Source organism: Anomalospiza imberbis, chromosome 3 (genome assembly GCF_031753505.1).
Source record: "Anomalospiza imberbis isolate Cuckoo-Finch-1a 21T00152 chromosome 3, ASM3175350v1, whole genome shotgun sequence".
Classification (NCBI taxonomy): domain Eukaryota; kingdom Metazoa; phylum Chordata; class Aves; order Passeriformes; family Viduidae; genus Anomalospiza; species Anomalospiza imberbis.
Window position 1 is genome coordinate 55,871,241 of NC_089683.1, and position 22,154 is coordinate 55,893,394.

General features: G+C 38.1%; 1 protein-coding gene across 3 annotated transcripts in view; it reads right to left on the reverse strand.

Annotated features, from left to right (window-relative positions):
• The window catches only part of MOXD1 (monooxygenase DBH like 1), a 49,858-nt gene that overhangs the window by 13,539 nt on the left and 14,165 nt on the right, over window positions 1-22,154 (reverse strand). For all 3 annotated transcript variants that reach the window (XM_068184496.1, XM_068184495.1, XM_068184493.1), the window contains exons 3-6: window positions 21,786-21,953; window positions 21,370-21,453; window positions 3,825-4,004; window positions 1,439-1,541 (exon numbers count right to left, since the gene is read on the reverse strand). In XM_068184496.1, the coding sequence (XP_068040597.1) occupies window positions 1,439-1,541; window positions 3,825-4,004; window positions 21,370-21,453; window positions 21,786-21,953 (535 nt within the window). The remainder of the gene's footprint in view (window positions 1-1,438; window positions 1,542-3,824; window positions 4,005-21,369; window positions 21,454-21,785; window positions 21,954-22,154) is intronic.

Genomic DNA, 22,154 nt, shown 5'->3' on the forward strand with positions numbered 1-22,154 from the left:
AAATTTTTAGACATTGTTAATGTCTAAATGTCAGACACTCTTGTGTATGACATAATTCTGGTATGTCAGAGTTTCTGATAAATAATCTCAAAAGAGGCCACTTTTTAAATGAGAAGGACTGAATGAATGTTAAGGACTACAAAACCAGAAACAGTGAAACCCATCCATGTTAAATGAAAAACTGTTTCAACTCCTCCTAACTGGGAGCCAAAAGTCTACTACCAGTCTGAGTCATTTAGGAAAACATTACCCCAGGTCACAATGTGAGGCTAACAGTGCAGCCTTTCACCACAAGACCCAAACTGGGAAAATGCAGGTGCCAAAACACACAAATGAAGGTGACCCAGTTGCAGTTGCGTCAGGGGAACTCATTTGTTCCCACCTGAAGCAGATGGAGCACCCAGGTCTGCTCTCTTGCACTCCTGGCACAATCTTGCATTGCGTATTTTGCCAGGGAGGAGGAGAAGCATGACCTGGATTACAAACACCCTGCTCTGCCTACGCTGTCTGAATTTTCCCAGGTCTTTTGAGACTGTCCCAGCAAGGCACAATTGTTCCCATTGCTTAAAAGGAAACAAAACTTTGCCAGTTTTTCAGTTTTTTTCATATGTGTTACTTCAGCTAAACCAACACTATCATACAGCACAGTCAATTAAAACAAAATGATGGACTTAGGGACACAACCAAATTGGACACAGTTTGTGACTTCTTGGGCTTTCCTGCAACATTTGATGAAAGAGCATACAGTATAGAGGATGCCTATGAAGTTTACTGTATCCCACATGCTGAAAGCACAGAATCTGTCACTAAATTAAAAAAAAATAATTTAAAATATGAAGATGGGAAATGACAGTAAGGCAGAATGCCACAGCCCACATAGCAAATTTTACTTTTACACATGGGGGCGTAAAGAAAGGCCAGTACCCTATGCTGCATTGGATTTTACTCAGCTCATATGTAGCAACCATCACAATATTCTCAGGTACAGTAGGTTAATAAACTTCTGCTTCAGAACAAAAAAGTATCTTTCCCAGAGGCATCTTCAAAGTTCTCCTGATTTTCCTGGGATCCTCGATTTCTTGCTTTTACTTCTACATATAAATTAAATTCAGGAAGAACAATTTTAAAACAATATTGTAAATTAAAAGTTTATCTTTTAAGATAAACTGATTTTACCCACTGAATGGTCTAGACACCTGAGTCTATACTTCTACTTCAGAAACTTCCACTGTTCAGGTAGATGTTTATCTAAAAATATACAACAAAAAAAAAAATTCAAGGGCAGTGGGAAAAACACTGTGAACCAGGAACTATTGATCAGGAAAAAAATAACCCTCAGCTTTTTATTTGCTCTGTTTGCCATGCAGTGCAGGGATGAGCACTTGTGTGTAGCATATTCTCCAGTCTGGCTTGCTTTAAAGCCTGTGAGGCTACAAACCTTCTGTCTCTGATGGATTGTCATAATGCACCTCCATAAGGACAAATAGAGGGTCGGCTGTTGTGCCGATGGATAAGCCAACATGAGGAGGGTAGGTGAAGCCCTGGAAACCAATACACACAGAAATCAATACAAAAATCAAGTTTTTGCCATAGTTAGGTGTTAATTTCTCTTTGTAAGTACATTGACTCCTTCTTGCAATTATATGATCATATGAATGATAAAATCTACAAATATCACTTCTTTTACAGTTTTCTGAACATGGCATTGTGATAAAATATATTAATTATGTACTCAATAAACTTAATAACTCTGTCAATATAAAATAGTCAATACCATGCTTCCCAGAGGACAAGGCTCTGGACAAATTAGTCTCTCACCTCTGACCCTGCTTTGAGTAGGAGGCTGGATTAAAGATTTCCTGAGGTCCTTTCCAACCTGCATTATCCTTTGATCTTATGATTATTTATTCTGTATTTATTGTTTGAGTAGAAAAGGAAAATTCCATTTTAAACTTATAAACATTGCATCAGCAAGCACTTAGTCTGACAATAAAACTCTTATGAAGAAAGTGAATCAACATTTTAAATGTTTCCAGCTTCTAAAAGTAGTAATTTCCAGGGAATACTGAGGTTGCATATAATTAACTTGCTTTTTCTGCACAAGTAACTGTATTCTAAGTAAAATGACTTGAACAATAAAGGTAATATTTATGGCTATGTTTCCACTAGCAAGCCAATAAAGAAGTAGCTCTGCATGGTGAAATAGCTTGTGCTGAACCCACTGCCCCCAGATGATGCTCCTCTGGACAAGCTCTGGTGAGGCCCCATTTATTGCTAAAGGTGCTGGGTTCACCCCTGCACGTTTATTTTAACTTCATCCCAGAGAGGCCTGTGCAAATTCTCAAACCACTCACGATGATAAACAAAGCTTTATAAGTGTGGATAACTGGGAGATTTACTTCAAAAACTCACTCCCGAATCAAACCAAAATACCAGTATTTCCTAAGTGAACTCATTTACCAAATTCACCTTAATTCGAATTCATCTGCACCATTTTTATAGCATATAGCTAATATTTTAATATGCAATTTGACATTCTAGCTTTCAGAAACGCACAATTTGAAATTCCAGCTTTCTGGTACTTGATGGACATTAATGAATTATTGTAGTATGTATAAAAATTATTATCACCTTCATTCTACATAAAGGTAAGCTAAAGTTAGTGAAAGGGGTACTTGGGCAAACCTGAATGTAACCCAGATCTGTCAGATTCCTCTCTACAGATCTTTAACAACAGGATCATCCTTGCAAAAGCCTCCAAAGGGCTTGTCAAATGATAACTTATTTATATGAGTTTTTAATTTCACTTAGATTAAGACAGTTAAAAGAACAAATACTAGGTCAGAGCATAGCTGATGGCAAAAATGCACAAAGCATACACCAGGGATACTGCTCTTAGTGGATAAGACTTCTTTTGATGGGTCCATGTAACAACTTTTGCTTCCTCACACTGCAGCATTCGCAGATGGTTTTGGACTTCAGGCTGGCAAACGAAGGTTCCAGAAAGTATCATCAGCCCAGTCCCTCTGGGATGTGCCCAAGCCATCGTTTGGGTGGGTACACAGTGAATCAAGGGCGTAAAGAGCTGGGATTCTTTTGGCAGTCATGCTGTGTTATGTCAGCTCAAAGCATTAACTGCATGCAGTTAATGCAGTCTAAATTAACATGAAATAAGCTTCAAACACAGCCTGGGGTGGGCATGGCATCACAACCTGTATTTTCTGTAGATACACCTCACTCTCATATGTAAAGTGGTCCTTATGCTGGCTCTGCACTGATACAGGATCTTTCTTACACTGAAATGATATTTCTTTGGACAGGTAGGAAATTTCAGAATTATATACTTGAATGGGGTAACAGTGAAACCAGGCGAGGCACAAAATTAATTAAATTCATGTATAACTTCATTTGGTGAGTTGTGCCTCTGAAGTCACCTGCAGACACTGCTTTTCTTTCTGTCATTATCCACAGGTAGCGGATGCCAGTCATTGCTGGAGGCACTGTATTTCCACGTCAGATGGGACAAGCTGATACAGTGACAGATTTCCATGCTCCAAAGCTGTCTTTCTCCCTTAAGGCACCAACTCCCTCTCTACTGTTTTCCTTACTTTTGGTTGTCACTCAGGATGACCACTGCACTACATACTTGAAAGGCCAAGAGGAGGTTGAGGACTTACTGGTGAGACATTTAAGGGACTGTGATCCTGTATCCTTAAAAACAGACAGATTAAGTAATCACTAATATACTAGGGAGAAATTTCATGACAATACACACCCTCACAAAGCCCCATTGATGAACCATACTAGACAGACATTCATCCTACCTCTCCTCCAATGGCCCAAGCAAAAATGACCGTCTCACATGTAAGAAAAGAGTCTGGCATGTTGGGGTGGTAACACTCATGCCCATAGTCCAGAACACTGTCATTCAAACTGCTGCTGCACTGGTATAGGAGGATATGGTGCACCAGGTTCTCATGGCCTTTCTGGATCAACGGCTCAACCTATCAATGGTAAAATTAAAAGAAAAAAAGAAGAAAATGTATCTCAATGCAACTATTTCAATGCAGGTATGAAGATAGGACTAAAAATTCTATGGTACTTTCATTTTAAAAGAGGAGACTCGATGTTAGATTGTAGTTAGCTTGAGATGTAACCCCAGCATTCTGCAAACTCAAGGACTGAAGTTTCCAAAATTTTAATTTTGCCCAAGTGCATCAATGAGGGTCAGGAAAAACATTCAGCATCTGGACAAAACCTATGTTACAATCTTCCTTGTTCTCTCTTCTCCCATCCTAGTCTTGCACTGTCACTTTTTTTCCTCCCTGCCCAATCTTGTTTAGCCACATTCCAACAGGAGGGGAGATATAAACCAGCTGACAGTGTGTTTTGTGTGTTTTGCCTGGTGTCTGAACTACTCAGAGGTTTCCATCCCTGTTTCTGCCTCTTTTGTACTATTTCAAATTACAGCTGCCCATAAATTCTGTGTATCTAGAGTGAGCCTAGAGGTATAGCCCACATTCCTCAGCAGCTCAAAATGGATTTTCTAATTTTTTTGACATCTACAAGAAATTAGAATTTTTTTTTTTAATCTGGTCGGTTGTAAAGACTTTATTAACATGAAGTAATTCTTGAGAGGTTGGGTGCTCCAGCCTGTTTATGGCAGTGATGAGCTGGAGGGCTCTCAGTGGTGCTCTGGTGCCTCCCAGTATAATTACATCACAGAACTTCTGTGTCAGCTGAAGGTATTTAATTTCCATGTAAGTGTTCACTCTCTGTTTGGATGGGTGATGTTAAATCATCTCTGTCAGAGATGATGTCCCTGGGGTAAATATGAATACTTCTGAAAAGAACTATTTTGCATTTCAGAACTATCATATTCCACAAAATATCAGCATATAGAGGACAGTATTAAAATGAAAGGAGTTTTTCCCTTGCTTTTCCTTTCAAAGATTTCATCCCATTCTATCACCTCTATCTTCAAGTTCAATAAGATAAAGATTAATATTTTTACAAGAAAAGTAAAGCTTTGACAGTGCAACTCTTAAGATGCAGGGTGTCATGCAGTATTGCATTTCAGTATTAGGAAAGAGAAGGTTACTTTAAACAGGAAAATAATATATATGGATCCTAGGTTTGAATCCATTTCATTTTACAGGCACATTCATGTGCTGCTGGAGGACAGGAACAGGGTAGGCCAGGAGTAGTTTATTATACTATTAAAATATTGTCAACACAATTTCTCTCTCTGCATTTTGTTCAAACCACTAGATCGATTACAAAAGAGGGAGAGCAGGAGGCAGCAGCCATAGCCTGTGTGCATCAAGGCTACCTTTGGTGACATGAATCTGCAAAGTACATTGGAGTTGGGCTCTTGGAGAGGTCAGATGCTGCTGAGTACCTGCATGTCCACCCATGAAGAGCACAACCCACTTCACTGCATTTAGAAATCAGTGGAAGGATGCCAATTGATTCAGATGCATCAAAGTTTTGTTCTGGAGGCAAGACTAAAATACTCCATAGGGGATCATCTGTACTGTTTTCAGTAATGCCTGTTTCAGTTAGCATTACCACCATTGTGAATTACTGCACTGTGGAAGTAAAAGGTATTTTTGAAGAAGATGAGTCAATTTTTCCATGAAATAAGAATGTATTCCCCAATATATCAGACTGAGTGACAAAGATTCAGAAATCCATTCCAGCTTGATATTACTTCTTCCCTCTTATCCATCATGCACCTGCACATTTATCCAAGTACTGCAGAGCCCAAACACAGTCATAACATGGCAGCTTATATATTAAATACCAGAATACGCCTCAAGATTTTTGAAAATCTGCATACTGTATATGTTAGTCAAGGAAATTGTTATGGAATATTATCCCTATATCTACCAAGAAAAGAGAGAACTTTTGTCCCAACATGTGATAGTTCCACCTACTGCTACAAGATCCCAGCACCTGCTGTGCTTACAGTCACTACTTCAAAAACAGCTTCCCCTCAAAACAATGGGACATCACCAAAATTAGAAACTCACATCCTGTCATTGGTTTTTAGTGTTAGTTACCTAAACAATTACAGCACTTCAAAAAGCAGTTTTGTTTGGCTTCTGTGAAGCAAAGAAAAATAAAACTACACAAATCCTTAAACATCTTTCCAATGCATCTTGTAGGAAAACTTACATCCTTCAGATGCAGAAATAAGTAATGAAGAACAGCAGTGAAGTTATGCTTTTCACACATTTTTACTACAACCTAGTTAAAGAGAAATTTCTCTTTCCTCTTTTAAGTAGCATATAAATAAGAAAGAAAGAAAATATTAGAGGTCAAAATTCTATTTTTAAAAATCTTAGGAAAATTTCATTAATCCTGCATTGTTTCAAAATGCAGGGAAATATTTTAATCTCTAGTTCTTTAAGGCTCACAGCATTACTGCTAAATGAAACAAGAGAAGGAAGAGGAACAGAACCCTTAGACACTTCTCTGATCTAAGAATAACTAACTGTATTTACTTACTAGGATAACTTCAGCAGAAAATTAAAAAATACAATCCCATGCTCTATTGTACTGTTTAACGGGAGCAGGGGTTTGAATATGCCATTCTACATCCCAGGTGAGTTCTGCCCTATTTACTCAGCTATTGGTCATTTTAGCTTATAGAAAAGATTGGTTATTTAGGCTGCCTCATGCTTCCTCTCTGACTTTCCACAAAGTACATCTGTACAGATCATTTTGCTCCAAGACAAAAAGAAATTTCCAAACATCATTTATTTCTCAAATAAATAAAATCTTGTTTTCTGGTCAGCCTAACAAGTAATGATGAACAACAACTGAGTTTGTCAAATAAAGGGCCAAATTCAGGAAATCGTCAATGCATTCAGAAGTGCACATAAGTAGTCCTAGGTGTAAAATTAGTTGCTAAAGTAAGTATCTATAATTAAGTATCTTGATCAGGATAGCCTGCGTACCAGAGTACTTGTAGCCTCAATGAATGATAACATAATTTTCAGAGCTCTACTTTTCCTGGTCTCCAGTCACAATGATAGGGGACCAGCCCTGAAGAGTCACCATGACCATTTTGTTAATTTGTGCAACTTTTAGGATACTTATGGAAAGAAAATAATTTGAAGTGACACACTAGGGCGACGGAGTGAAATACACAAAAAAAAAGTGATAAAAACAGGCATGGTACATAATAGTCATTAAACTCTGCAGATTTAAGTGAACAGCAAATTTTATTTGGTTTTTTATTTATACACCACCTTGTTTGCTCTGGTCTCTTACTACAAAGGGACTCTAAAATGACACTTGGAGCCAAGCGATAAGATAAGCAATAATTGAATAATTTAGATGGGATGCAGCGAAAATGGGAATCCACCTTTCATTTTCATAATTATGAAGAAACCTGTGACTTTGAAATGTATTTCCTTCCTCTGTCCTTGCCACTTCCTACCAACCTTGTTAGCCAAAGAAGAAAGAAACTGAAAGGAGACTAAAATGGAATGTGCATATAACTACCTATCTTCCCCATTTTACCTCATTCTTTGAGGATCCTCTGTGGTATTTTCACTGTTGCTGACATGCAAGGAAGACCCAGCTGTCAGGGTTCATCTCTTTGCTGTGTTGTGAATAAGCCTGCAGAGATACTGCACCACCAGGCACCTGCATGACTTCTTCCCCTGCAGGCAAAGTGCATTTTCTGCTTGACATTTCCTAACTGCCAGAGGCATGGAGAACAAAAACCCTACATCCACTCTACATCAAAATGCCCAAAGCGTTTGGGATTGCAAAAACATAAGTGCATGCAAAAAGGCACAACCTCTCCTGTTTCTCATGAAACCTGCAAGAATAAGATAGTTATTTATTATTCATGATCATTTGCTTTCTGCTTCTTCCTCTGCACCCTTCTTGAAAGCTTAGCCAAAAACTCTTTCAAACTGTGCACACTGACATACATGAACCTGACTCCCACTAACAGAGGTAAAAAATAATAGATGTACTATAAACCCCCAGCACCTCAAATCAGGGCTCCCAAGGAAGGAGGTATTTAAAATATATCACATTCAAATGTAAGTGAAGGCACTGACTTCTGAAACCAAAAGTATGAGTTATGGTCACGGTGCTTGGTTTATACTCATCAGGCAAGCCGAGAGGTTTTAGAGAGCTCCCTTCATCGTACTGAATCTCTTAGGACTTGTGAAAATGCTGACTTTCAAAAAATACAAAATAAAAAAAATTTCTAGTCATTATAATGTTAAGCGAGATGACATGCATGCTGTTCACCTCTCATTTCAACAGAAGCCTTGTTTTAGTCAACAGGCTGACATCACATGAACAAAGAAAATGTTTATATCTGCCTGGGCTGGCTTATTCATCCTCAGTTTTTCTTTCTCTCTTCTCTGTTTCCTATTATCACTTTATCTATTGCACAGTCTGAACATTGTTGTATGTTTTGGGGTTTTTTTCCTTATAAAAGAAGCCAAAATTTTAACATAACAGTGCCTTGCATCTCAAGCTGACAATAAGCAGGGTCAAGATACTAATGTGTGATGTATTAAACAGGAGGAAAATGCAAAGAGTTCAAAGTGGTCCAAGAAGTTAAATTTCCTACAAGTTAAAAACATCTCCAGAAACCTGGAAGTCTTTCTTGCTTATTCCTGTTTTTCTGCCTTTTTATTTGCTCTGATTTCTTCGATGGTAATAAACATGGTTTGTTCTTCATGCCTGCTTGTGAAAATGATGAAAGTTATTCAAATATATCCATAGTCTCACCACAGTGTCCCTATTTAGAAAATACAGCCCACCAAATGTCAGAAAACAAAAACCTGATTTTATGTACGGAAATAGCAACATGTTTCTGATCTGCTTTCAGCAATGTTTCTACACTAAAATGTCAAAGAAAATAATTATTTGTTTTTTTCTGGCTCAAACAGGTAGTTCCAAATTCATCTTACATTTTAAAGACACAATGGTGCAGTATATTGCCACTCAAATGATTCTGAATAAGGCTGCAGCCTTGCACAACACAACACATCGTGTAGGTAGACAGTGGTGACACATTGAAGAAAATGTAGTTTTTCAGTCTCAAAATTGAGACTAAAAATTTTATTTTTATACTAGCACTGCTACATCTAGGCGAGTTTCTAGTCTGTGGTTGGTTAATTCATTTAGATTAACTCAGAGCAAAAGTGATGGCTATGAAACTGAGTACTGACTGATTTCACTCGAAAATTTTCACAGAAGACCAGGTTATAGGGTTTCTAGGTTTCTAGTCTGTGGTTGGTTAATTCATTTAGATTAACTCAGAGCAAAAAGTGATGGCTATGAAACTGAGTACTGACTGATTTCACTCGAAAATTTTCACAGAAGACCAGGTTATAGGGTCTCTGCTTCCTGTACTCCTCATCAGGGGGAACTATTACATTCTTACCAATTACTTTGGTCTTTGTACTTCTTTTGAAAACATGTACCAAGCATATATATTAAAAAAATATCTGACTTAGAAAACTTCTTCAAAGGGTGACATGATTTCCTCTCATTAGAATTCACCAAGATTTTTTCTGAGTTTTTTAAAATGTAATTGTAAAATGATCAAATATTTATCGAAAACATCTTATTTGGGGTTTTATATTTTTTTTTCAGAAAAGCAAATACTTAAAATATTTCGCTTTATAAAGTTAGGTGTTTTTCAGAAGAAAAAATGTATTCCATAAAAAAAGTCTCTCAGTAATATGGCTTTATTTTCCTATAAACATTCTGAAAGAAAACCACCAGACATTTGCTGCCTAACACTGCACCTTGCACAAAACCCAGAGGTATGCTGAGCTAAAACAAAGGCTGGAAACGCCTCTAGGCTGGGGTAGATGTTGAAGCCCACGACTGCAGGGCAGACCAGGATTTTAACACTGACAGATGAACAGCTCTCTCATGTCACCAGGAGAGCCTGCCTGCATCAGTGTCACATATGGGACACGAATCTGCTCCAGACTTTCAGTCCAGAGTTAAGGCATTCTGGGGTCAGGCAGGGACCCCCCTCCCCATGCCTCCACCCTACCCCATCTGTCAGAAAGCATTAAATTAATGCCACAGAACAGTTAGAGCTGAAAGAGACACTTCCAGTGCTCAGCTGGCTGTGGTCTAGTGTGGACTAGCTGCTGTAATCTTTCCTGAGATCATTTGCACATACACAGCTTAGTGCTCATTTCTGTTTCCCTCACTGTACAATCTAGACCCTAAATTCAGTCATCATCTTTAACAAACCCCTTTAAATCATTCTCTATTTCAAGTGCTTCTGCGTTTATACTGTGCCACTTAGAAAGGTGCATATTTTGGTGAGTAAATCGCACGAAATAGAGCAAAGTCACTGCTTCTGGTTCCCTCATGGTCACCAGGGATGATTACATCTGAGGTACAACAGGGAGCATTACTGCTTAACTTAAATTGTCCTTCAAAGGTAAAAATGTTAACCCAAATTATTCTCATACACATTTTTCACACCTTCCAGCTGGGGAAAAATTTAAACTGAGCATTTAGTGACAGCTCTTCATTTTTGTATTTAAATAAAAACAGAGATGTAGACAAGAAAAAGGCCCAGACAACAGAAACCATACCCAGCCCTAATCTCATAATGTGATTAGGTAAGGTTTCCTTTGAGGATGGAAGTTTTCCAGACTGAAACTTCTATGCAATTAAGGGTATTGAAATTTGTGTGATTTGTACTTAATATGTGTGGAGGGTTTTTTCCCCCCAAAGTGAGATTCAAATAATAATTTTAATTTGAAATAACAATGTTACCTGATTGATTGATTGATTGATTGATTGAAGCTGTATTGTTGGCATTTGGGCTTACCTGGTTTTGTGTATTCTTTTAAACATAGAATAAAAATTCTATCACTGAGGAGGAAAGGTCCTTACCACGGGAATGGAAAATCTTATTCAAAGCACAAATATTTCCTGTTCTTGGTGTAAGAAAAGGATTTGTTTACTCTGTGACTGTGTTGTTCAATGAAGGCTCTTATTTAGGTTTTATTACTACACAGCATTAAGAAGTAATTACCATACATCTGTTTTAAGCTTTAGAATATTTATTGGAAAAGAATATGTACTTTCAGGTAAAATTTAAGGGTTGCTGTGGTATTAGCTTGAAGAGAAGCTATATATCTAAATTTACATAAATCCGTCTATCCCCATATACTGCTACTAATAATTATACTGTACGTCCAGAATTTCTGCAGAACAACTTAAATATTTAAATTAAGAAAGACAAATCAAAAAACATAATAAACAATAAGCCCAAACATTTAAAAACTAGTTAGAGATGGGTTTAAGATTTCTTGTTCTGTCTGTCATCATGTCCTTCTTAAGTTCTTATTCCTAATTAATTACCTGGAACTCTGCCACTCACAAGGAGTGTCAGACTTTAAAGACTTACAGTCATTTAGACTAAAATCCAAAAGAAGTATACCTGAAAGAAATACCAATAAAACATTGTTTCTGCCTGACATATGCCTGAAGATTTAAGATAATGCATTTAGTAATAGTTAAGAAGTATAACCCTGAGGAGCAATCTCATAAAAAGCTCAGGTCAAGCACAAACATGTTTCTTTTGGTTATGCATCCTGGCAGTACTCTCATTGTACTCCTAAGCAGCAGAGTCACTGGCAGTGGTTGTGGTCTTCAGGATGGCCATAGACTCTCAGCACAATTGACACATTTCAAGCAGAATAACTGGCAATTAATCATGAACATTGTTGCTTCCTTATGAAAACAATATCATAATGAAGTAATATGTAACCAAATATGTTTCGGGTCTGAGGCCAAAATGGGTAGCCAATAAACAGTTTATAGCCATTCAGGAGGAACATATAATTTGAAGAGTATAAATAATAAAGTCAGTGAAGTTACTCCCATTTCTTCATGGAATCACCATTCTAGCACAGCAATGTTTTTTTCTTTGAGGCCACGATGGCAGAGGTTTTAATGCTATTGTAGAACTGCAAAACAACCCCCTCAATCATGCAGCTAAAATAACATCATACTTTTTCTCCTTCTGCTTGTGAGTAAGCGTGCAGCTTTGCCTGAAGGCAGAACACATGAGAATTGACAGCATGTCCCTTTCTTGTTTTGCACATGCAGAAGTACACTACCAGGAAACACGTTTTCTGAAAATGATGTGCTGACTTCTTTGAAGGGATTCCAAAAAGGACCATATGTGAGAAAAACCTTAGGCATTCAGATACTGAGCTCCTAGAGGAGCCACCGACCTGCACACCTTGGCATCTTCAGTTTGAAGGAAAAGCAGAGGATTAAATAAGCACAAGGCTCCTGATTTTGATATGACAGCCTTCCAGAGCAACACTCGGGAACTATTGCTCATAGCCCTCTAAAAACTTATATTTTACAGGGTTGATATACAAACATAAGAGGGCTTACAAAATAAACAATAAGTAATAAGTAACAGTTAAGTAATGATCACACTAATTCTATTTCCACATTTTCTCACCCAGAGTCAGATCCTGGTATACCCTTTTGCAGGACTTCATCGCCCATCAACACATGCAGGAAGTCACAGAACAAGGGCTATTTTCAGATTACAGGATTCTTTTAAAGTCTGCATTAAAATTATACCATAGCAATTATCTACAAACCAAAACTGTGACTGGCACTTCATAAAACAGAAAGACACAGTTTCAGTCCCAGCAACTTAAGACACAGAAATGGAAAGGTGAGCAGTGCAGGAAGAAGGGGAAAGGGGGTTTATGGTCAGTTCATCACACCTTGTTCCTCCCACTGTTCAGGGAGATGAGTCTTTCTCCTGCTCCAGTGTGGCATCCCTGTCGTGGGTGACAGCCCTCCATGAGCTTCTCCAATGTGAGCCCATCCCATGGGCAACAATTCTCCACAAACTGCTCCAATGTGGGTCACTCTTCCACAGGATGCAGTCCTTCAGGCTTAGCCTGCTCCAACACAGTTCCTCCACAGGTTGACAAGTCCTACCAGAAAACCTGCTCCAGCATGGGCTCCTCTATCCATGGGCCTGCAGGCCCCTGCCTGGAGCCTGCTCCAGCACGTTTCCCAAGGGTCACAGTCTCCTCTCAGACACCCACCTGCTGCAGCATGGACTCCTCCAGGGGCTGCAGGTGGATCTCTGCATCCCTGTGATCCTCCATGGGCTGCAGGGGCACAGCTGCCTCACCATGGTCTGCGCCAGGGGCTGCTGCAGACTCTCAGCTCCAGTACATGGAGCAGCTCCTGCCCCTATATCTTCAGTGACCTTGGGGTCTGAATAGTTGTTTCTCTTCTCCCTCTGCTATTCACTAGTCACAATTACATCTGCACAATAGCTCTTATTTTTCTTCTTAGATCGGTTATAACAGAGGTGTTCCCACCATTTCTGATGGGCCCAGCCTTGGCAGATGGAACGTCCATCCTGGAGCTACCTGGGATTGGCTCTGCTGTACACAGGGCAAGCTTCTGGCAGCTTCTCACAGAAGCCACCCCTGTAGCCCCCCTGCCACAAAAACATAGCCATGCATACAGTCTGCTACGAGTGGACATGGTAGAGAGGCCTTTTCTGACCATTGTCTGTCTATTTTTCCACTGTTACAATGTGGAGTTTATGGATCTATGCTCTGTCCATAGCTGTGACTACTGCACACTGCAAGTGAATGCAAAGATGGAGAAAGTCATAATATCATTTTCTGAAAACTACCACCAGTAGCTGGGGTTGTAGATTAAAAGATTGCTACTGAAGAGAAATACTTCAATTAGATGGGAATAAAAAGTTCTGTTCCATTTAAATACCATAGGAACAATTTAATTTGCCATATTGAAAAATTTGTTTAAGATGCTGCTAAAATGTGATTTGTCTGAATTAGAAGGTTGATCTTCAGAAACAATGCCAAGATGCTAGTAGAACCAAGATGGTTTTGTTCTGTGATCCATCCACACAAGCCCCATCGAGAGATTTTACTACCTACGAGCCTGCTGTTCTGGTATTCACACAAAAGATGCTTTGTGACTGCTCATCTAAGGCCAAATGCTACTCTGGAGTGTTTTGTTGCCTGCTATGATAAGAAGCGCTGGATGTTTGGCTGCAGACAATTTTCTTATCTTTTCAGTTCATCACCTAGCCATAGGTTTACTTTAAAATCATGAATAAAGCTAAGGATAAGGAAAAAAAAAATAAAGACATGGAACAAGACAAAATGGGGTTAACCAATAGCAATGGTCTCCTGAAGGTAAACCTCAGAGATCTTCACAAAAATTGTACTTTCCCCTTTTCCATGCTTACTTTTGGTCGCATTTTAAAATAAGGCTGCTGTCATCTGACTTTTATTTAATCAAAAAGCCACACAGCACACATATTTTCCTACCACCATGGTCAATTCATTGCCATAATAGATGGGTGTTGTTTTTATTTAGAAAGCAAAAGAAAGAAAATGGATCAAATTAACTAGACATTCAACTTTGCTGATGACAGAAGTAGGTTATTTTTGCATGCCAAATATTGAATAAATAATGCAGCAATAACTGCACAATTTAAGAATTCTTATAGTTAAGATACACAAGTGAAATGAAAGAAGAATACCACAAAATAAAAATATGTATGAAATATAAAGTTTGGTAGGACAGCAAAATCTATGGTCATATATAATTTAATGTGTGATCACAGAATAGAATAATACCTTAAACAATTTTACATATGAAATAATTTAGCAGAATAGAGAGAATGACATATTTCTGTTATTTCCTCAGACAGTGCTTGGGAAACTTTTAATTTTCAGCCTGTTCAGTTACGTGATCTTTAGCACTGCAAAGCCTAATGGGCCAATTCAGGCTTGCACCGAAGAGCCAGCCCTGCAGATCAAAGGGCAGATAGCTTACAAGCTCTGCAGCGTAAGATGATTGTTTGGTTGCCAATCTAATTTACTGGGGCTGAAATTGCTTTGTAGGGGAATGCATGGGAAAATATAGAATATTTGTTTATGTCAGGCTGCATGATGCAATTTGCTAGAGTTATCACATTTAGCAAAATGTAAAAGTTCAGGCCAGAGAGTAACAAGCAGTTACTGTCTGCTATCACTCAAGTTAAAAATCAGTGCCCTCATTTGGGTACTGCAGGCTACAAGCTGCCCTTCTGGCTTCCAATCAATCAGTCTCTTAAACTGGAGTCCCTTTGTATTTTCACACTGGGGTCTTTGGTATTACTAAAGCATTCCACTGTCAAAAAGCACAGTTACCCTTGGCAACAAGTTTTTTGGAGTTTTTACTTCCTTATCAGTTTGCCTCTGAAACAGAACATGAAGATTAACTGGCAGCTGCTGGTGTGTTCGAATACAGGCCTGCCTTTAATTGAAAAGAGGCTCCCTCTTCTAAGGAGATCAGCAATGGAAAACTTTAGTGCTGATATAAAAATATGCCTAATGTAACACTTCTCAGCTAATGCTAAATAATTAGGGGTTTTTTCTACTTATATGATAAGCCTGTTTCACTAGTCATATCATAGGCTTAGTGCCAACAAAATTACACAGGGCTGTGGTTGAGAGAAGTTCATTTTTCCCACAGGCAAATTTTTTTAAAAATTATTATTTTGCAATTTTTGCTTTTATTACAGTCTCTTCTCTCCTCTGACTTTTTTTGGTTGGGATGTATCTCCCCCGATTCATTCATCTGGAAGTTACTTATCTAATACAGGTTGGTCATCTGGGTTCTCTCATCCATCAGTGGAGAGATTGAACCATACATGAGATGCTTGAGCTCATACATTTCTGACAACTCCTCTAGGATGATACAAACAGTGAGTTTTGCCACTCTAAGGTCAATTAAGCAGCTGGCTCAGGCCCATAGATAAGTCAAGTTAGATGAGAAGAAGCCCCTCTCTATGGCTGAACATTTACTGCCTTTAATATGTTGCCTGAGTTTTCATGAGTTGTACTGAAGAGATAGTGAATTTTGACCATACAGCTTGATCCCCAGTTTGGGGCTTCTTCCCCATTTCAGCAGAGCTAAACCTGCTCACACCATTCTCATAAGCAGGTTCAAATAATGCATGTAGAAGGACTGCTTTGTACAAGAACCAAAATTTCTAAGAGGTTACAAAATGCAAATACCATCCTCCTTTCCAATGCCAAATGCCCTCTAAAACTAGACATCTTATTTAAAATGTTCTCTTCCAGAATCAGAAATATTTTATGATCTTGGGCACAGCCACATCACAGCATTTCTGCTGGTATTTCTCTGTCTATACAAGTTTGAAACAACTTATAAAGTTTAGAACTAAGGAAAAATGAGTTATTCTTAGAGAAAAGACGTGAAGATACAGCTAAGTGACCATACTACCCAGTTTTGGGGTTTATTTTAAATAAAATGTTTTTCCAACTCTTGGAGTAAAATTCAATATTTGACATGTTTTTGACTAGGGGATTATTACTAATGAAGCCTGAGGAACTACATTTCCTGAGGAAAACACAGTGTTTTTAAAAGAAATTAAGAGAACATAGGAGAGAAATTTACAGTGTTGGAACTAGCACAGGCATGCTATGCTGAAAATTTTCACACAAATAGATAGATTATGGCATGTCTGGCATGTAGGATATCCATACCAGTCTTTCACCAGTATATACTCTAAATTTGCTTTTTACACACAGCATTAAACAATTTGTCAGGTGGAGAGGGAAACCACAGGTCTAGAGGATTCACAGAAAATCTAGACAGTAGAAGAAACACTGTATCTTACGGTATTTCAATTGCAGCAGGAAAACCAATCAAGCACATGGAAGACCTGATGTAAATGTGAAGATAGAGTAATGAATCCTTAGCAGATGCAGTTATTTGATTAAGCAATACAGGTAAATTGAAGTGACAGAAGACATGGAGTATTGAAACCTAAACTAAAGATAGTAATAATAAAGAGTTGCATCTGTAGAACCACAAGTGGAAAAAGCAGGTAAGAACAAGCTTTAAATATAAAGCAAAAGCTATGTTTATTGAAACACTGGGAAGTATTTCTCATGATTTTCACTGTCTTGCTGCTGTAAACATCTTCATGATGCCTGCTCACAGTGAGGAAAAAAATTCAGCAAATAGTCTTACAACTTGTCAAAATAGAGAGACGTGTGTCATCACACACAGATCCACACATAGTGACAATCATGAAAATCAGACACCTAAACAGTACAAAAATGACAAGATTTCAAAAGATCCAGTCAGCTGTCACTGAATAACTTTTTTTTTTTCCTTCAATTGAATGAGCAAAAAGAAAGAGACAAACCAGGTAATTTACAAGGGGGAGGATGCTACAGAGACCCCTTTTCAGGATGTGCTCCCTGGGATGTTCACCTCTGTCAGCCCTGCTCCCAGCCTGGTGCAGCAGTGTCTCTGCTGTGTGGGTTCTCCCCACCCAGGAACCTGCCCTCAGCATGGCTTTAGCAGGGAGACAGAAATATTTTAATGCAAATGTAGGTGTGCAGACCTGTGTGTCTGCTCTACCAGTGGATCCTGCCCTCCCTCCTTCTGAGAGGTCCTGCTGGAGTAGAGTTTCTTCCCGAAGTGCAGTTGGTGAAACCAGAGAATTTTCTTTACGAATGTGATTAAAGGGCACATTCATGACCAATCAGAATAATGACATTTACAGAGAACTGCAAATAATCCCAGCAAGACATAGTCTTAAACCTATTGCCAGAAAGTCTGGGCTAATAAGTGGAAAGCTTTTTTTCTAAGAAACCTACTTCTGAGAAAGTTCCCGGCTAATTTCTGCATGTGAGAAAAGTGAAAATCCCTTGGGTAGTGAGCCTGAGGCACACACCACTGCCTGAAGCTCAGAGCAGCACAACAGGCCAATGCACACGTAGCTGCAGGAGGAGTTTGCAGACAGGCAGCCGTGTGTTCTCCATGTGAAGAGCAGCCAAAGTCCACCACTCTGGGACCACTGCAGGGCCATCCTGCAAACATCTGATTTGAATGCCTGCTATTACCTCCAAGCAAGCCCTTTCATCTGTTCTGCCTATATTATTTTCAAAATTTACCTATTCCATTATAATTGATTCTTTTAATAGAAAATGCTCCTTGGGGAAATCCTGTAGAAGTTTAACAAATTTTAAGGAGCCACAATTCAGCCAGGTATGCAGTTTAAAGCTGAGGAGTGATGTAAACCATTAGAGCCACAAAACCAGCTCAGTGCCTGGTTTTGTTTGCTTTCTGTATCACTATTGTCACTATTATGTCCAGCTATTGAGAAGCTGTCTTATTCTGTTTCAGTTCTTAGCAGGCATGTTATTATGAGCTGTCTCTCCAGAAGTTCCTGGAAGCATTGGAAACAGAAGGCATTGTAGGGACATATAGGAATACACAATCTCTTCCCTAAGGAGAATGTTGCAAGAAATGTGAAACAAAAGATTTAACAGAGAAGTTCTAAACCTGGCTGGGTGTCCCCTTATTGCAGTGAAGATCTGTTCTCCATTGGTAAATGCAGCATAAAGAGAAATTACTTGTCCATGTCCTTATTCTACCTCTGAGATGAACAGAAGATTACAATCTTATCTGTTGCACAATTTGCATATCATGTAGAGCAGCTTGATCAATGAAAATATGCTGTTTCCCATTACCTGTGATTCCTGGAAAGTAACATTAATATTATCTAAAGAGAAAGAAAAGACCTAACATCTTAAATAATTTATCTTTGATTAATACTGAGATCTCTTGCACTAGTTATATCTTCATCTTGTGCAAACAGAAGAAACTAAAACACCACTGCAGGTGAACCCTAAGACCCATGTGTTATCAGGTACCCAGCTTTGGCACCGTTACATTGTATTTACAAAACATGTTTGAAAATACCTTAAATATATTCTGGTTTAAAGCATAATATTTTTAATTAATGCAACTTTAATAGACATTTAAAAATCCTTTTAAATTCAGAATCTGAATTCAGAATCTAGTATTTGTTAACTAGAGATAATTGAGAGTCTTGACATCTACCTTTAATGACAGGTCTATTTTTTTTCAGTTTCCTTCATTAAAACATCATGCTTTCCTGATGAAACTGATATTTAAAAAGTACTTTATTATAAAGTGCTCAGAGCAATTTTCAAGAAGGAAGAAATAACAGAGAACAGTGGAACTTAGAAAGAAAATTCCAATTGTGGCTGATGCACCAACTTGAGACCCCAGAGCACCATCAGGTTTACACATCAGTGCAGCCAAATACACACTGTTGATGGCACACATTGTCCAGCAAGTGCTAAACTGAGCAGTCCAGCTCAGAATTGTACAGGAGCACAGAAATGTCCAAAGCCAGCTCACATGCACATTACTGAAATAGACTAAATTATGCCACAGACAAATTTGTACCATATCTACACCTCTTTTTTTTCTGTCGGTAAAAATGAGATGTGTAGGTTTGAGTGAAAACTGCGCTACAGAAGGAATCCAGAATCAACATCTATGTAAGTATTTAACTAACCCGGACAGTTTGATCAGGGCAAAGAGTTCACCCGCCCTCCCCTTTGTGAAACTCAAGCTCTGTTTGCACAGCTAATATCTGCCCCAGTAGCCATAAGCCCCATCCTTTGTGTATCAGTAGGCTTTAGGAAATGTTTAATCACTTTGCAAGAGCACATAGATACAATTCCACAACAACCCTCTATGTGGCATCTATAAACGTCACTTACAGGAAAATATAAGTTGTGCCTTGGAAAAGAAAGGCTAAGAAAGTGTTCCTACTTAAATCTACTTTCATTCTCTATTCATTTTTCTCTCTCTAGAATTTTTTAAGCAACAATATGAAATTTTCTTGCTTTTCTGAAGATGGAAAATCACTGAGGATTCTACTCTAATTTTTAACTTTATAAAAATATGCTGATTTGAAAATATGATTTCTAAAACTTTAATATTCTTTATATATTATTGCAAAAAATAAAGACTATAAAATTATTCTGAAAAATCAGCTAGTGTATTTCTGAGCTAAAATCTTGTTTTAGCTTCAACCAAACACTATTTTTTTAAAGACTGAGCGACCGTATGTGCAGTCATGCAAAGCATTTAGAAAATAAATTCAAAAATTATAAATAATTAATACTTCTGGGGAACTTTTTTAGCAGAACAGCAAATATCTACAACTTCCACCAAATTTAACATGGAAAGCTTGATTCTGATACTACCATTTTGAAGGTCTCTCACTTGAAGGAAAAAAACTAGGGATCTTGACATACATATTGTAACATAAGCAAATTCCCCATTTCATACAGTGAAAGTAGCTGTCACAAATTTCAAATGTGATTAAAGATCAAGTACCTGAAGGCAGAAATTTGGGCCTTGCAATTTTTCATTCACATAAATTGCAGAAACATACAATATTTCAGAATAATTATAGGTATTTATTGTACAGACATTGAGCTCACATGTTAAAATTCTCTGAATTAATTTAAAATTCAGTCTTAGTTAATGCATTGAAGAAATATGACTGACAAATGTAACAAAACAGAAGAAAAAGAATTCTACACTTAATGCATTTGTGGGTTCAAAGAAAGATAAAAATGAAGGCCAGAACTATCTTATTATGCTATCTTCAGCATATTAGAAAAGCAATAATTTGTTGTTTCATAAGGTCTTCAGTATATTGCTTTTGGGAAGAAGTGTGGGAACCATCTTTCCCTCAGCACTTTCAGCTTTCAATTTAAAACAGAAAGAAAAGTTATAAAATGTGTTATAGAAAAACTTGTTTATGCATGTGGGTTTTCAAATCACCTAGGATCCTGTGTGAATGTTTATTCACACATTTTCATTATTTTTTAAATAAATGACAATGTTCATCTCTTTTTGAAATAATATTTAGGTCTTAAACTGCTGAAAATACTGGTGTGTGTTCTTAGGTGATGTAACCTGGCTCCACATTGGTCATCACAAGAAAGGTGACTGGAATAAAGTAAGAACTTGGCCCTTTATTTGAACAAACATCACCATTTAATTATTTTTTAATTTAAAATTGCTATCTGTTAAAAGAAATTCATTAAATTCCTACATAAAAGTAGAAACTGATCTAACATGCTTTTAGACAATTTTACTTAGTCCTTGCCAGAAATATTTACAGACAGAATTCATTTTCAACCTTATTTTCTTAGGGGAGAGAGGATGAAGGAGAAAAGAGTTGCAAGAAAGAGAGGGTCTTTCACTGTTCAGGGCAGTTGTCAGGGCACACCTGAACCAGGTTCTGGGCACACACAGACAAACACTTGATCCATATTTGTGAATACAGACAAGAGGTCTTGTTTTCCCTCCATTAAGCAGTGAAAAAAACTTCAAAAGTGCAAGAACTGATTTGAAGTGTAGTTATTATCTAAATTCCTCCAAATTTTCTGAGTCTGAATCACTCACCTTTGTCACATGATGCTTTTCATGCTGTACAGGAATCTTAAACATTTGGCACCAATATGTTGTGTCCTTGTCTGGTACAGGCACCTGTCTTGATAAAAAGGGCATGAACACGGTATTATCATAGAATCACAGAATGGTTTGGGTTGGAAGGGACCTTAGAAGTCATCCAGTTCCAATCCCCTTGCTTTGGGCAGGGACACCTTCCACTAGACCAAGTTTCTCAAAGCCCCATCCCTTGAAAACTTCCAGGGATGAGGCATCCACAGCTTCTCTGGGCAGCATATTCCACTGCCTCATCAACCTCATAGTGAAGAATTCCTTCTTTATGTTTAATCTATACATAAAAGTCACACTACTCATCGTGTAAGTCCAAGGCTTCCCATCTGCACAGAAACCCACAGCATGGAGTAACTTACGTCTTTGTTTGTCAAGTCAAAATATGGCAAAGAGGCAGATGAGACTTCCTCTCTCTCAGGGTTCAGCAAACGCAGACTCTTTGTACCACGATTAGATCCATGGTAATTTTGACCTGCTTCTCCCATATCTTTGTGGTGGTATGCCCATATTACCCGCACTGTGCTCTCCTGAAAAAACAAAGAAAAATGTCCTCATCTTCCTTACGCAGTTCCTATAATTCCTACAACAGCTGTCACATAAGTGTATTTAAACAATGACAGTGCATTCCAGAGGAGCAGCCATCTACCTGCACAATTTGGCCTTTGAAATAAATAATGTTTTATACTCAGTGGGTTAATTAGAAATAAACAGAAATTAAATTGTTCTCT